Source organism: Rhinolophus sinicus, chromosome 8 (genome assembly GCF_057876585.1).
Source record: "Rhinolophus sinicus isolate RSI-liver-muscle chromosome 8, RSI-T2T, whole genome shotgun sequence".
NCBI lineage: Eukaryota > Metazoa > Chordata > Mammalia > Chiroptera > Rhinolophidae > Rhinolophus > Rhinolophus sinicus.
In genome coordinates this window covers 9,975,862-9,991,301 of record NC_142508.1, presented here as the reverse complement: position 1 = coordinate 9,991,301, position 15,440 = coordinate 9,975,862, and the positions used below count along the sequence as shown (strand labels likewise).

Here is a 15,440-nt window from a genome sequence, read left to right as displayed (position 1 = left end):
GGAAAACCTTGCTTCCCTTTCATGTCTCCCTGCTCCCAATAAAAGATCGATTCCGTCTTCCACTCCCCAAAAGCAGAACTTTTAATTAGTTTCTTTTTAAACTCCTTGGAGATTTAAGTCTGTTAAATGTACCTTATTTGGGGTTACTTAAATTATTTAGATTATCTAAACTCCACTGAAATCCTCAGGAATAGGAATTTTAGTGGCAGAAACATGGAGAGGTAATTTTGGATCACTGGGCACTTCCAGAAAGGATAGTCCTGGGTGAGTGGTGGAAGTGGGGGGCTTTGGAGAACCAGAGGGCAGCATGATGGCGCTGGGAGGCCGGGCAGGGGGATGACCAGGAGGTGGGAGAGGAATGCTTAAGGGAGGTGGGAGGGCCAAAGACAAACTTTGCCTTCTTTGCAATTTTGCCTAGGGCCCTGGTGGTGGCAACCGCCTGTGTGCCACTGAAAATCGTGCCGATGCCTGGCATACTGCATAAATGGAAGCAGGGTACCGCGTGAGTTGAAACATTGGTCACACTATATAAAGTTTGTATATGTGAATCAGTGTAACTCATACCCATGTAACTGGGGGTCTGACTGTATTTGGATTTTTCTAATAAGGCATCATGGGCTAAGGAAAAGAGCACTGGGCTGAGACTCAGGAGACCTGGTTTCTAGGCCCAGCTGTACCTCTAATTGTAACCTTGGGTAAGTCACTTAACCTTTTTTGCCTCAAGTTAAAGCTATAATTTGTTAAATGGGAAACCAAATAATTTCCTATGTTATACTTAAAATATGTTGGAAAAATAAGTATATCTTTAAGTTTTCTAGAAGGGAGGAACCATAAGTAGATATAAATTAGTTAATCTATCTGAAGTTTAAGATATGTTAAATTTTATAAATCCCTTTCTGTTTTAGTTGTTAGCATTAAAAGAAGGGAGAGGGATAATGTTTTTCCCATTTGAAAGCAGGAAGTAGCAAGACAGGAAAATTCAAGTACAGGTTGAGATTTGTCTACGTGACATTTGGAGGAACTCAGTGTCCTCACAGACTTTTGTGCTGAGTTGGGTTAATCGCAAGGATTTCCTTTAGCTAAAGCCCCTTTTCCAACAACTACAGTTTGGTTTTGGTTAAGTCTCTGATGCTGACCCCAGACAGGCCTGGCAGAGTACAAGGGATAGAAACTAAACAAAATTGACGGGGTGAATTTAGATTATATCCTAAGTTTAGAAACTAGGGAAGTTACAGAAGGTAGTTTTGTGGATTCCATAACTCTTATTTGCTATAACCTTTAAATGGGATCAGAATGACAATCTGCCCTTATAAACAACCGTAGACTAATAGAAAGTAGAATATAGCATAGAACTTTATAGCATCATTAGTTGTCCAACGTGGTTAGGGAATGTGTACGGCAAATTAAGGCTTTCAGATAATTTTAGCTATTTTTGATGGTAATCTTCCTAAACATAGTAATGTACTGCCTCAGTTAATAGAGTACATTAATCAGAATTTAATATTTTTGCTGATCAGTTAGATGGTACAGTAGTTGCAGTTTATGAGATGTAAAATTAAAAGGATACTCATCTTAGGAAAATACAGTTCAGAAAATCATTCACTTGTCCCTAATATAAGTTAGTGATACATAACTGTCGAACCTATAGAGCAGTATGACATTACTGCCTTCTGCAAAATAAATTATTAATTCAAAGGCTGTAGTAGTCTTCAGTGGATTTTCTTCATAAAATCATCTTTACTGTAATCTGTGTTCTTTGACTTGTCATCAACATTGAGAGCATTTTCTTTTAATTTTCTTTCATTAACATAATGAACCATATTTATTTCTTGGTCACTTGTAAGCCATTCTTCTATTCCAGTTGGATTGTTCATTTTAAGTGAAGGAGGCGTAGCCTTTAATATACAAGTTATTTTTAATAATAATGGGGTATCTTTAGAACTTGTAAATTCTTTAATAGTATAAGAAATTTTAACAAACATGTTGAACAGTAGTTAAACATAAGGCTAAACAGAGTTTTAGTCAATATTTGGTTTAATCAGAGGTCTAGGCATATCAGAATATTGAAAGCTTTGTTAACACCCGCAGTGAATTCATGTAAAAAACAAACCTATAACTCATTTTGCATTTTGAATTCTGAATATTTCTAGCTACAGAAGCCCAGAAAACAATAATAGTATCACTTCACACAACCCTGCATTGTCCGTGGATTCTCTACAGTTGTTTAGCTCTCCTCAAGAAAGCTTTATGATTTTTAGACATTCTTTTACTTTGGTTAAAAAATTGAAACCAAAGAAGAATCATTTTGTCTATCACTGCATAAGCTCTAGAAGCAGCAAGTAAATGCTTTGATTTGATTTGGGTAAAATGTCATATTAGCATAAATGGTACTGAGCTGCATGTTCCAGATGGGTAGCAGGCACTCAAGAGCAAGTAAGTATCATGGTTCAGAGTCAGGTTTAGTGAGTCCGATGATGTTCAATGCCAGGTGGTTCATACACATGTTAAAGTTGGAAGTTGCTAAGCGTTCAGGCAACCAGTGGGGTTGCAAAGATAGGCAGATGCTCCTTGACAATGGAATTCCAGGAAGGGGCTTGAAATGGACTGAATCCTAGAAGCCCAGGGCTGTTAGTATAGTGCTTGAAGAAACAAGTGATTCTGCTACCCAACGTAGTCTACTAAGAAACTGTAAACTAAAGATAAAAAAAGTTTGAAACATTTTGCTAGAGAAAGAATGAGGAGGGAGTGGGAGAGAGGGTAAGTTTCTGACGGGAATCTTATGGATTCTGTGCCTGCAGAAAAGTCATTCTGTCCTTTTTGGTTTAAATTCTTACGCACTAGCAGCTGCTAGCGTAGAAATTGGAAGGCAAGGCCAAAATAGGTGAGACTAAATTATTGAGACTATGGAGAAAAGTAGTTTGTAAAAACTCTGAAATTGGCTACAACTTCATGTTTTTGTTTTAACTGAGTAACTTATGACTTTGAAAAGTCAAAGCCATCGGAAAATAACATGTAGCTCAGTCACCTGAATAAATGACATATTTTGCTGTTTAACATGGGCTAGAGAAAGGGGTCTGTGAAACTTTTCTAAAAAAAAAAAAAAAAACCACTCACTAGATACTGAACCATGCGTTCTCATTTAGTTGTGAACCATCTGCAATCATGTTTGACCTGTGTGATTCAACATGAAAAGAATTTAATCAGCTGCCCTTTCTGAGTCTTTTGTCCTGTCTCCTGAATGTATGGTAAATTGTTTTCTTTTTATCTTGAGACCTCAGTTTTCTGCAGACCTCAGTTTTTTCTTTCAGAGTTAAACTTTCCAAAGCTTTGCCTTTCAATAAAACACATTGGATATTTTTTGGATAGTATCTACCATAAACCTAGCTGTTCAGCTGCTTCTGAATTCTGTTAAACTATTAGTTTATACAGTACAGTGGTACCTCGGTTTTCGAGTATAATTCACGAGCTCTGAAACATTCGAAAACACTGACAGTTAGACCTCAGGATCTTGCACTCAGGGGAAGCTGTGTGACATATTGGACTTCCGAGGCGTGTTCGAAAACTGAATCATGTACTTCCTGTTTACGGCATTCATAAACCAAAATGTTCAACAGAGATGTTCGAAAACCGAGGTACTACTGTATACACTTTTCAGTTACTTGAGGGTATGTTTTAGATCAGGGCTGGCAATATGGCCCACCTGCTTTTTGTAAATAAAGTTTTATTGGAATACAGCCATGCCCATTTGTGTACGTATTGTCTGTGGCTGCTCTGCCTTACAACAGCAGAGTTGAGTAGTTGCAACAGAGACATGACTGGCAAGCTTAAAATATTTACAGCCTCGCTCTTTAAGAAAAAGCTTGTTGACCAGTGTTCTAGATCAGTGGTTCTCAAAGTGTGATCCCCAGACCAGCAACCTAAACATCACCGGGGAAATTGTTAGAAATGTAAATTCTTAAAAAAAAAAAGGTGGGGTGGTGGGTGGTGGCTGGTTAGATCAGTTGGTTAGAGCCTGGTGCTAATAACACCAACGTTTCCAGTTGGATCCCCGCATGAGCCACTGAGCTGCGCCCTCCTTAAAAATAAAAAATGTAAATTATTGGGCCCATCCCAGAGCCCAGACCTATAGAAATTCTGGGGATGGGGCCAGCAATCTGGTGGGGTTTTTTTTTTTTTTTTTTTTTTAATATTTATTTATTTTCCTTAAGGAGGGCGCCGCTCACAGTGGCTCATGCAGGGGCCATGCCGGCAGCCTTGGTGCCAAGAGCACTATGCTCTAACCAACTGAGCTAACTGGCCATCCCTAGCAGTCTATTTTAAGAATCCTACATGACTTTGATACACATTAAAAGTTACCCCCAATAAATTTGATAAAAATTTTTTAAAAGTTTGCGAAGCCTTGTTCTAGATAAATGTTTCCCAAGTGTTAGCCACACTTATCACCTTTAGTATTTTTTACTGTTTTCTATTTATTTAATATTTTTCCTTTATGTCAACTCATTTTCTAAAAAGTTAATTTTAAAATGAAAATTTATGTCCCCCCAAAAATAAGTATAATGAAAACAAATAAGAGAACTTACCCTGTGCTAAAAATTTGAGCTTGTTAGACGTGTTACATACTAAGCTCCAAATGGAAACTTTTGTCTTGACTTATAATAAATAATCACTGTTAAGTGAATGAGTGGTGTTTAAAATGTCATGTTGGTGAAATCAAATAACATCTAAATCATCCTTTGTGTAAATCCCATACTTGAAAAATACTGTTCTGGTTATTCATGTGAAAGGAACGATGCTTGAACTGTATATACCAAAGCCCCAAAGTAGAAATGACTGCCCAGAAAGGCACACCTGTGAGGTGGAGCGGTCTCGGAGGCCCTAGAGATGTCCACCTAGACTTCTAGAGTAACATTACCTCTTAGCTTGATTTCTCACCTCTCCACTAGTGCTTCAATCTGTGGTGGTCAGCAGTGGATCTTACCAGCCTGTTCCATTGTAGGACTGTGAAAAGGTACCTGGTCGTGAGGAAAGCTGCTTATCAAAGATAACCCCTGGACAAGAGACTGCGGGAAGTGATTGTGATTCTACATTAAGGACCAGGAACAGCTGGGCATGCTTACTAGGAAAACAGTTGATCCACTTCAGATTCTAGAAACCATGTATTTGTATTTGGAGAACTTTCTGTGTTAATGCTTTAATTTGCCTCGGGAATACATGGTCTTCTGTATATTTATTGGCCCAGACATGGTTTTCTGTATATTTATTGGCTGATGTGCTTTAGGATATAGTAATTGGTAATAGAATAGAATCTTAATTTTCCTGAATATCCCCAGGTTGCTGAGTTGCTTTAGTTATTTCTTCCTTTCCTTTTCTTAGAGAGTATGGATATATTTATTTCTCTTGTCTTTTGGTGCCGCAATAAAGTACTGACATATAGGACTCCACTCCTAGAGGGACTGAAAGTCTAGTGAGGAGTGAAGAATTTACTCTTGAACAGTTGTGTTTACTTTTAAGTGTGAATTCTGTGATACTGATTATAGGTGTCTAATTTTGAAAAAGTTTAAGAAATACAATCAGACACCTATAAGAATAAGCAAATGTTATTTTGTGTATTTTCCTCAATTAAAAAAGTATTCCAAATGAAGTCCCTTATGTTCCCCTAGACCAGGGGTGTCCAAACTTTTTTCAACGTTTTTCACCAAGGGCCATATGCGGTAAAATACACAAATGGCCGGGCCACTCACTTGAGGTGAAGTACGCATTGCCTCACCTGGTTTGTTTAAGTAAACTAAATACATTTTTGGAATTTTCTGCGGACCAATAAAAAATGGATCGCGCGCCGCAGTTGGCCCGCGGGCCGCAGTTTGGACACCCCTGCCCTAGACAGTGTCAGTCCTTTTCCCAGAGGCAATCCTTGTGAATTAGTGTGTATTCAATGTGACACAGTATTTCTGCGGTGTTTCAGTAGTTTGTAAGGCTCAGTCTCCTTCATGGTAACCTCTGTTTTTCGTTTTACTTCCTCATTGAGTTGTGTTGTCACTTCTGTCCTTTGATATTCTCATTTCTTTTTCCTTTTTATTTTTTCATTGGCTTTAGATTGGGGGAGGCTTTGCTTAGCCTTTGTAGCTATCATCACCCTATGAGAACTTGTCTTTTTAATAGTCAGTCAATCACTTTTGCTTTGGTTCTTTTCAGCTATTTCTTTATAGCCAGAGATAGCTTTCATTACATCTAATTTTGTGTATTGAAAGTTCTGGATGATAGAAAGCACCAAGTAATCCAGAGTACCAGTGTTACTGTATCAGAATTGCAGCTCTGCAAGTAAGTATCAAAATACAAAATTTAGCAGGCTGTAACTTTTTAATGACTGGCTTTCCTTTATAACATAAATATCCATAAAACAAATTCTATATAATCGCCTTTTAGAACTTAATTTTTAGGTAACTATTCAAGCTTTTCTAATGTATTTCTTAAATCTAAGAGGAGAAATACATTAATAGATTTCCTAAAGCATATATTCCCCCAGAAATATGATGGCATAGAGTGGCCAAGATGCTTTGCTTGTATATGAGAGAAGATAGATTGTGGCAAGTGGTGGAATAGAGCCCTTGGAATATAGCTACTTTAGTATCTCTGTTCTCACGTTTCCATTGCCATTCTGTTAGCTCTTAAAGACCCTGTAAGCCTTTTCTCTTATTACCAAGGCTGTTTCCCAGTCTCGTTCCTTATAATTTTGTTACATGGATTTTCATAGACAAGTAGGCTGGTAGATTTTAAAAATTATTTTAGCATTATTCATCTTTGATCATATTCAGCAAAAATATACTTGTTCTGGAAATTTCTTCTGCAATCGGCATTGCATTTTTAAAATGTTGGGCTTGTCATGGGGATTGTGATGGAGGTGTTAATTGGTATCTATTTGTAATTATAAACTTATACAACTATATAAAAGTATTAAGAGGGATAGCTTTTCTGAACTGTATAGTGCCCTTATTTTTGTATTTTCTGGGGGAAAGAAAAGCTGCTACAGTTGTATGATTTTATAAGTTCTGTTAGAAAGAAATGACATGATATTACATTTGGAAGGGAGAATGCCATTAACTGGTTTATCCCACTGTCATTTTTGGCTGAGTACACTTTCTTTCCTTTCCTTATGTAATATATTCCTGAAAAGCTTGACATGTATCAAGTTATATTAAATGCTTTCGAAGTATCTATAATCATTATGTTAAGACATGGTAGTGAGTTCTGTTATAAATGAATCCTGTACTTTGAACTGTATAAATATGCAGTGAATTAACTGAGTGTTTTTAAGGGAAAATGGAGTAATGAGGTTGTTTTTTAAAAGGTTAATTACTAAAGGGTTCCTGTAGGTGAGTTTTAGACTGAATTCTAAAGGAACAATAAAGGTAGGTGGGAGAAGTTAGCAGAGTTGGTGAGGAACTTGGAAGAGGGTGTAAAAGTGATCAGATTGGTTCTTTAGTATAATAGTCACTATGCAGCTGTAGTCACCTGCTTTTACCTTGGTTCTTCATGAAGACATAAGGGTTTACTAGTAAAGGACAGGCAGGTCTCCTTCTGCCCTGTACTGGACTAGAAATTGGCCATGGGTCTTTATATAGTTCCCTCCTTATTATGTGGACTCAGTAGCTTATATTGTAAGAAATGGTAATAAGAGGGTGGAACATTTCTCTGCATTTGAGGATTCAAGGGCACCGGGAAATGAGAAGTTTTAAGCTTTCAGGTATACACCTTTTTGTAGCTCTGATTTCCCTTTCACTGAAGGCGTATGTTTTTTATTTTAGAGGGAATGTGCCTACCCTGCCCCAAGCCAGCAGTGACATGTGGCCCCCAACAAGTGTACCTGTGGGGACAGCTTTGGTTGTCACATTGGAGAATATGGGAGGGCTTTCCTTCTCCTGCCCCATTTATAAACTAGGAGTTGCTTCTATTTGTGTACTGTTGAGTTTTCTCCTCTCTATTTTCCATAAGCTAAGCTCTAAACTAATCCTGTACAAAAGAAATATTAATTAGTTGTTTTTATAAATTGCTTGCCATTGATGCCTGATAATATGCAGTAAAATAAGGATTCTACATACCATTATATATGTCAAATATTACAAACTTTAAGGTTCTTTTGGAATTACAATACTAAACTCAGTTCACTTTTGCTTAGCCTTCACAGTTGTTGATCACATAGCATGGTCATCCACTCACAGCTTTAAAAAATACAGGGAGCATCGGAGAGAATGGGTAAAGTAAAATTTTGATGTTTTTAAAATAGCACCTAAACCTGTGAAAGTTGATTTGAATTATTGCTTGTATGGGAGGGAGAGGGTGGGTGGCACTGGAGGGGAGGGGGGTGGATATTGGGAAAATAGCATGCACCGTATAAAATGATGTCAGATACCATCTAAGTTTTAAGTGTTACTACAATGTAAGTCTATGTCAGTTTCAGGAAAGACAGGACCATAAAATGGTAGTGTTGGGATTTACAGTGGGCTGTTTTCCCTCCCAAAGGATTGAAGGGGATTTTGAAAATAGTAGTATTTGAGTGTAGTTTGGACAGGAGTCTTCTTTTCAGAGTAGTCTGTTCTATTCCCTGAGTGAAACTGCCTCAGTACCACCTTAGGCTCTGTGACATTGCTGAAAGATCAGGAGAGGAAAAATATGCATTATAGTTCTTATTGTATATCTTGACTCAGGTGTTCCCAGATATAGGTTATAATCCATGAAACTCATGAAGGGGTTGAACAAAAAACAGGTTAAGAGAGTTTGTTACTCTGAAGTTAGTTGCTTGGTAAGAAATACTAATAGAAATTTTGATGCTTTCATTCAAATGAACACTTTGCCCGCCAAAGTTCTAAATCAAGTTTCTAACTCTAAAGACTTGGCATTGTAGTTAATGTACACAGTCTAATGAAATTATTGTGGCGGTTAAGAGGGTAGAGTGACCTCCTTTTTTTTACACGTAGGACATTTTGTCATTTTGTTGTTAAATAGCTTAGTCTAATCTCTGCCCCGTTATTTTTAAACTTTTTTTTTTTACTTTGTTTACGCACTGAAAATCGATTGAAACAAAAAATGAAAAAGTTATTAAAGAAATCAGATTTTTACCCCAAAAATATTCTGGCCCCAACTTTGCTATTCCCCTACATGAAGCCATTTGCCAAAACCAAATATGATTTACTTACTATTCCCCAAACCTTCCTGCCTCGGTAAACTTTGTCAAAGATTGTTACTCCAGTTATTCCAATTTGGAATATTATTCTTTCTTTTGGTCTAAATGCAATCTTTCCTTCAAATTTTGACTTCTGTGTCTTATTTGAAGCCTTTTCTAACCTCTCCAGTCCTTGGTGGTCATTCTAGTCCTAGAATTCCTGAAGTACTACTATTTGAAACATCCATTTGGCACTTGGATCATGCTACCTGGTATTATTACTTGTTACTTCATTTGAATGTCCTGTTTCTGTAGCAAAATCATGAGCTCCTTGAGGGTATAGAGCGTGTCTTCTATGCCTCTTTGTAACCCCATTGCCTAGCACAGAAGATGTGTTCACTAATAGGTTTGGTTCTGTCATTTGAATCCAATATTAGTGTAACAGGGCAATTGTTTTTTTCTTAAGTTATTTTTATATGATTATATGCCCTGAAAATCCAAAGACAAGTACACTGAATTCATAAAATAATTCTTTGTATTATAAGATTTGGTTTATATTTGCTTTCTATATTAATCATTATGTTGTGCTCACCCCTCCTTTTTTTTTTTTTTTTAACAAATGGGTACTGTTTTACCTAGTTTCTTTTGAAAAACATGGTTTGGGCCAGATATCTTAAAAGAAACCAAAATTACCAGTATTTTTATTTTAAAATTCTTTGTTGGTTTAGCCAAACTCTACTTTCATAGCATAAGCCCAAATTTATTAAATACTACATGGACATGGTAATGTAGCCAAATTACTTTAAATGTTACCAAATTACTTTAAATTACTTTAAATGTTAAAAATCTCTTAAGTAAAACTTTAACAATATCAATAAACAGATACTCAGTTACTAGACCCTCAGGGTATTTCTGTATCTCAAATTGAGTCTTATTATTTCACTGTTTTAAAAGTTTCTGTAATATATAGACTGATATTTGATAGCTATGTATATTATTTAATGCAGTTAGCAAATGTGTAGAGAGCCACCACTTATATGCAGTGAGAAGTCGTTTTAAAATACTTTCTGGCATTTATAGAAACTAACTTTTTTAAAGCTCATCAGGGATAATGTTTGCTGAATTCGTATTTGGAATTGTTCATATTTTATCTGACAGCTGTGTCTTCAGGGCACATGTATCTTAATATTAGATTTAATGCGATTTCTGAAACAAAAACAGTCACCCTACTTCAGGAAATGTTTGCTTGGTAAAATTTCTGTGAATCTTGATTTTATTCTAAGGCCTGGCTTATAATCTTGAGCCATTAGTATGTAGTTCAACAAAACACTGAAAACGTACTATGTTGCATTACTGAAAAGCTTAGATACTTGTAGCAGAGAGACTCCTAGATATAGAAGGTGTTTTTTTCTTCTAGTTAAAAAATTTATATTTAAATTTTTTAGTATAATTTGGGTACAGATTTAAAATAAAACTTCTTTTTAATATGTTAGGAAGCAGAAAGCCTCTAATACAGCATTGTCATTCTGGTGTGAGCCTGTCATCATACCTACCAGTCTAACATGAGCTTTAAGGCCCTCACCAAAGTCTCAATGAAATATATATTTTTTTAAAAAAAAACATTTCGTAAAATCCCAGGTGGTCCAAGAAGCACTATTCCAGAGCTCTCGCCTTGGACTTTTACCTCTGGTCAGTCGTATTTTTCTCTTAGCACTCATTAATAGTTGAAAAATAAAACACCCTGATTTTGTTCACTTTTGTTTTCATATACAAGAATCTTTACAGTCAACATGTACTTCTAGATGCTGTATTGAAATTGCTGGCAGAGTCTATTCCATACAAACTGAACAATCTGGCCCCTTGTTTTATTTGTAAAGGTTCAATGTATCTATGCCTGCCTACTTCAATCTGCAAGGGAGTGTCAGAAAGGCCCCGCATTCGCCGAGCCGTGAGTTACTGCTAACTTTTCAGATGTGTTAATGAATGTGGAACAAAAGCAGTTGTGTTTAAAAGGAAAAAAGGATCATCAAAATAACCTTTATTATAGTAGCAGGCGTGAACACTAAATGAATTATTCCAAATTGTGGTGTCAAAAATAACCTACTTTACTTAGAGACTAGCCTGTAGAAAACCTATTGTTGAACTGCTCTGAAGCTATCATTTTAGCACTAAATCACTTCTTAAAAATTTTTATATACCCTGGTTGCAAATCAGAATGTTCTTTAAGTCTTTTTAACCAAGTTAAAACAATTTGAACAAAATCTTACCCCACCTAAAAATGACAATATGTAGTTGACTTTGAATTAAGCTCTTCAAAATGAGACCATGTTAAAGGGGTAAAGTTTTAATCTTTCTGTAATTTACATGTGAAAAACAAATTAATTCAAATAATTGAATCACTTCCTAGATGAAAGTTTTTGGAGTGCTCCAGGCATCATGTGAAGTACAGTTTTATTTACAGTCTATTTTGGTACCAACACTTCTCGCTTCAGTAATTCACCAGTAGGTTTTCATTCATCAGTGATATCAGTTTAAGGCTAAACCAAAACACCGACATTTCTTAGGGCTTATCACTGTACATAGAGGAAACGTCCTTAAGAGTTTTTCCTTTTTTTAACCAAAGAGATTCTAAGCCAAAAAAAAAGTGTAACTAACATTTGTATTTTATTATTAGAGCTAGTTACCTTTCTTTTTCTTAGGTTCTTTAAAGTTTTGAGTAGATAGGCATATTTGTTTAGCAGGTTGGATGCTTCTCTTGGTTAGGTGTATTGTGTTACAAGAAGACACAATGAATTTAAATGTACCCAGTTTGGCCATATATAGCACAGGCTACATAAAACTTGGAGGTATGGGACCTTTGGAGGCATTACAGTTAACTTTTCATTTAGGCAATGTGCCTTTGTTTGACTGGTGTGTAAGTCCTTCTTCCAGGTTTGTACGCTCTTAAACACGTTATTCTACCCTCTCTAACTCCTCCCAGCAGCAAAAGGGAGACACTTCAGCTGGAACAAAATAGTGGAAGAAATGGCGTCTGGGGTTCAGTGGGGATTCGCAGTGTGTATGCAATGTTTGCAAGATTACTTTTTATGTTTTTCAATTAATGTAAATAATTACAAAATAAATCAATGCTTAGTGTCAAGTAGGGAACGTTGTAAACCAGTAGAAACTCTCCTAGTGGGTCTGCTACAAGTCGCTTAACCTCTCCAGGCCTCAGTTTCCTCATCTGCAATGTGAAGGAGTTGGACTCGATAATCATTAAGGTCCATTCCTGCTCTAAATCCTATGCTTTTCTGAATTACTCTTTTTAACAGAATGCATTGCTTTCCCACTTTGACTATTTGAATTACATGTGCAGTACACATACTGCAACTGCATGTTGTCTAAAATAGTTTTTCTGTAAGATACTATAGAAAAAACTAATCCCTCTTGAGCTGATTTATAAATGTGTGTGTGTGTAAGCACACATAAAAAGCTAGTGATAGGAGGGCTCTCAGGAAATAAACGTTTTCCAGTTGTTGTCTAACCTTGAATGTTATTAACTTTCCTATATTACAGGAGATACTACTCGTCAACGAATCAAATTCAGTGATGACAGAGTATGCAAGAGTCACCTTCTCAACTGTTGCCCTCATGATGTCCTCTCTGGGACTGTACGTATTTATTAAATCTATTATTTGATTATTGGCATACTATAGAAATGAAGTACTTGATAAAGTCTTAATTCCTTGTCAATTTATTGCTCAATTTTTTTTAAAAAAACTGTTACAGGAGGGATTTGCATCCCTTATATTGTGTGTTTGTTTAGGTTGATCTAAATCTGCAAAACTGAGATCCCTTACAAAAGTAGTTGCTATGCCTTTATAATTTTTTCTATTCAGAGCAATTTAAAAAAAAAATTTGTGTTTGGAATATACAAACAGTTACATAGCAGCTGTACTTTTAGTTCAGAAATAATACAAATTATTTTAAAAACAGTTTACTGTTAAACAGAGTAAACTTTATCCAAAACATCATAACATTTAAGATTTGTCATATTTATATTGTGGAAATCATTGTAGGGAAAATATATTAGTAAATACTTAAATTTGCACAGGCTAATGTGTGAGTAGTGTTGTCACTTAAAATTTATTTATATTGCTGACTCCTAATAATACACAGCTCACTTAATTTAGATGCTGTGTCTAGTGATGTTGGTTGATACCAGAATATCATTTTAGTTTGGAAGATAAACCACACGATGATGGACCTACTTAAATGGAAAAACGGATATGATCCCTTTGGTTTGGATTTGGATGAAATCAATACATGGGCAGGAGCTTCCCTTCACAGGCTACATCTGATGGCAGAGGAGGGCTAGAAGGGGCTAAACATTTAGCTGACTTTATTTCTCATTTACCAGAAATGACTGAAATGAAGATTTTCGACTTCAATTTTCAGAAGCGTTAAGTTCCTTTACTTACAGACGTCTAAATGAGTGGTTTCTTCTTGGTAGGAAGAGCGAAATGCCCCAAACAGATGGACATTGAGGCATGTACAATGTAGGAAACACCTCTGACTTTTTCCAGTAGGAAAAACGGTTGAAACTGTATAATGTTAAAAGGAAAAAAGAATCTATATTAAAAATACAGTACTACATTTGTAAAAGGTGTAATACTACAAGGGAAGAAACCCTGTTTTTGCGCACTTGAATTAGTACTATGACAGATAATTAACCCTCATATCTATAATACAGTTGAAATCATCTGCAGTATACTTTGATTCTCCACATTTACTATTGTATTCAGTTTAACAGTTCATTTTATTAAATGGCTAAATTATCACTTCAAATAAATTTTGAGAACAAAATTTAATTAACAAAATGGCAGAATTTAGTTTTTTCCTTTTTTTGATACATAAAAAACAGCCATAGCAAGACTTTGACATATTGTTATAGTCTTCAAGTTTGGCATTAATAATGGAAATCTAACATCACAGTTGTGTTTTACATTGTATGTTGCAGATAATGCTATTTATGTTCATTTTTTTCATGAAACAATTCTACGAGGCATATGATTCAGTTAGCCTCAATGATAGTGACTTACTCAAAATCATTCAGTTCTGTTGATTTTAAGTAAAACGGGGGCCAAACACAAATTTTCTGAGGTGTAGTCTTACTCAGTATGTTTTCTACTCTGTAGGGAATACTAACTCCATCATATTAAATAAAAATGAGTGGTTGGTCTTGGACTTTCCTTGTAAAATTCTTGCTGGTGGGTTTGTAAAATGGCATATTACTTTCAAATTTTAACATCTCTGAAATACACATCTCAAAATTGTGGATAGAAAAATGCTATCTTAATTGGTAACATTTTTCTCATGGTACAGAATTTGATGAGGCTTAAAATTGTTGATAAATTATACAAAAGAACAGTTTAGGAAAACTCATTTAAAGGCACTAGCCAGGGAATCTCTGCACGAGAAATATCTCCCTTTTGTAATTCTGATAGAGAAGAGATTGTCTTAAGTGAGGATGGGGTTTAGTAGTTGTGAACCTCTTTGAGAATTTAAGCAGTTTAAGGACTGGCTTTAGGGCTCTGTGAGACTCCACGGTTGTTGCAGAGTGGTTTTCTTGAGAACTTAGACTTTCTTGAGACAAGTTCTTGAGAACTTGTGACTTTCTCATTACCCGTATTACTGAAAAGGGCTATTTATAACAGTTTATCTTATGTACAAATGGTTTACATAAGCAATTACAGAGCTGTGACTTCCTTAACAACCAATCTCTGTAGAACAAATACATGCTTTTCTGGCACAAGGTCGAACATTTCATACCTCTTTATGTTAAAAATGACCTTTTCTCTCTTTTTTTTTACACATTACATGAAGGATAAAAAGAACCAAATTCTAGCTGTTGATTTTGTAATGTTTTTTGTTTGTTATATAACTAAAGGTTGCCCTTTAGTTTTCATGACCTTGTTCCACAGATCTGTCACTTTTATCAGGTATGATTCACCAATATTCTATATTATTTAGCAGAAGAATACACAGAGATGTATTCTCTGGCTTCATTCATTATAAAGTGTTGGACTTTATATCCAGCACTTGGTGATAGTAAGTGTGGTTTCTAAAAATGTACTCATAACTGACAATTAGTATGGAATATTTTTGGAATTGAGTTGGATGAAAATGCCTCTGTGACATTTTACCTTTTATTAATCTAGTATAACTAATTCTTTAGCTAATAAATTATTCAGAGGAAGCAAAATGTAGAGCAAAGAATCAAAATAATTGTGTACATTTTATC

General features: G+C 35.6%; 1 protein-coding gene across 4 annotated transcripts in view; it reads left to right on the top strand.

Moving 5' to 3' along the window:
- The window catches only part of LUC7L2 (LUC7 like 2, pre-mRNA splicing factor), a 67,728-nt gene that overhangs the window by 14,475 nt on the left and 37,813 nt on the right, over positions 1-15,440 (top strand). For 2 of the 4 annotated variants that reach the window (XM_088799898.1, XM_019750233.3), the window contains one exon: positions 12,713-12,807. In XM_088799898.1, coding sequence (XP_088656024.1) covers positions 12,713-12,807 — 95 coding nt within the window. Of the gene's footprint in view, positions 1-4,250; positions 8,251-11,034; positions 11,106-12,712; positions 12,808-15,440 lie in introns of those variants that run through there. The other 2 variants (XM_019750264.3, XM_074315309.2) reach the window with 2 other exon arrangements.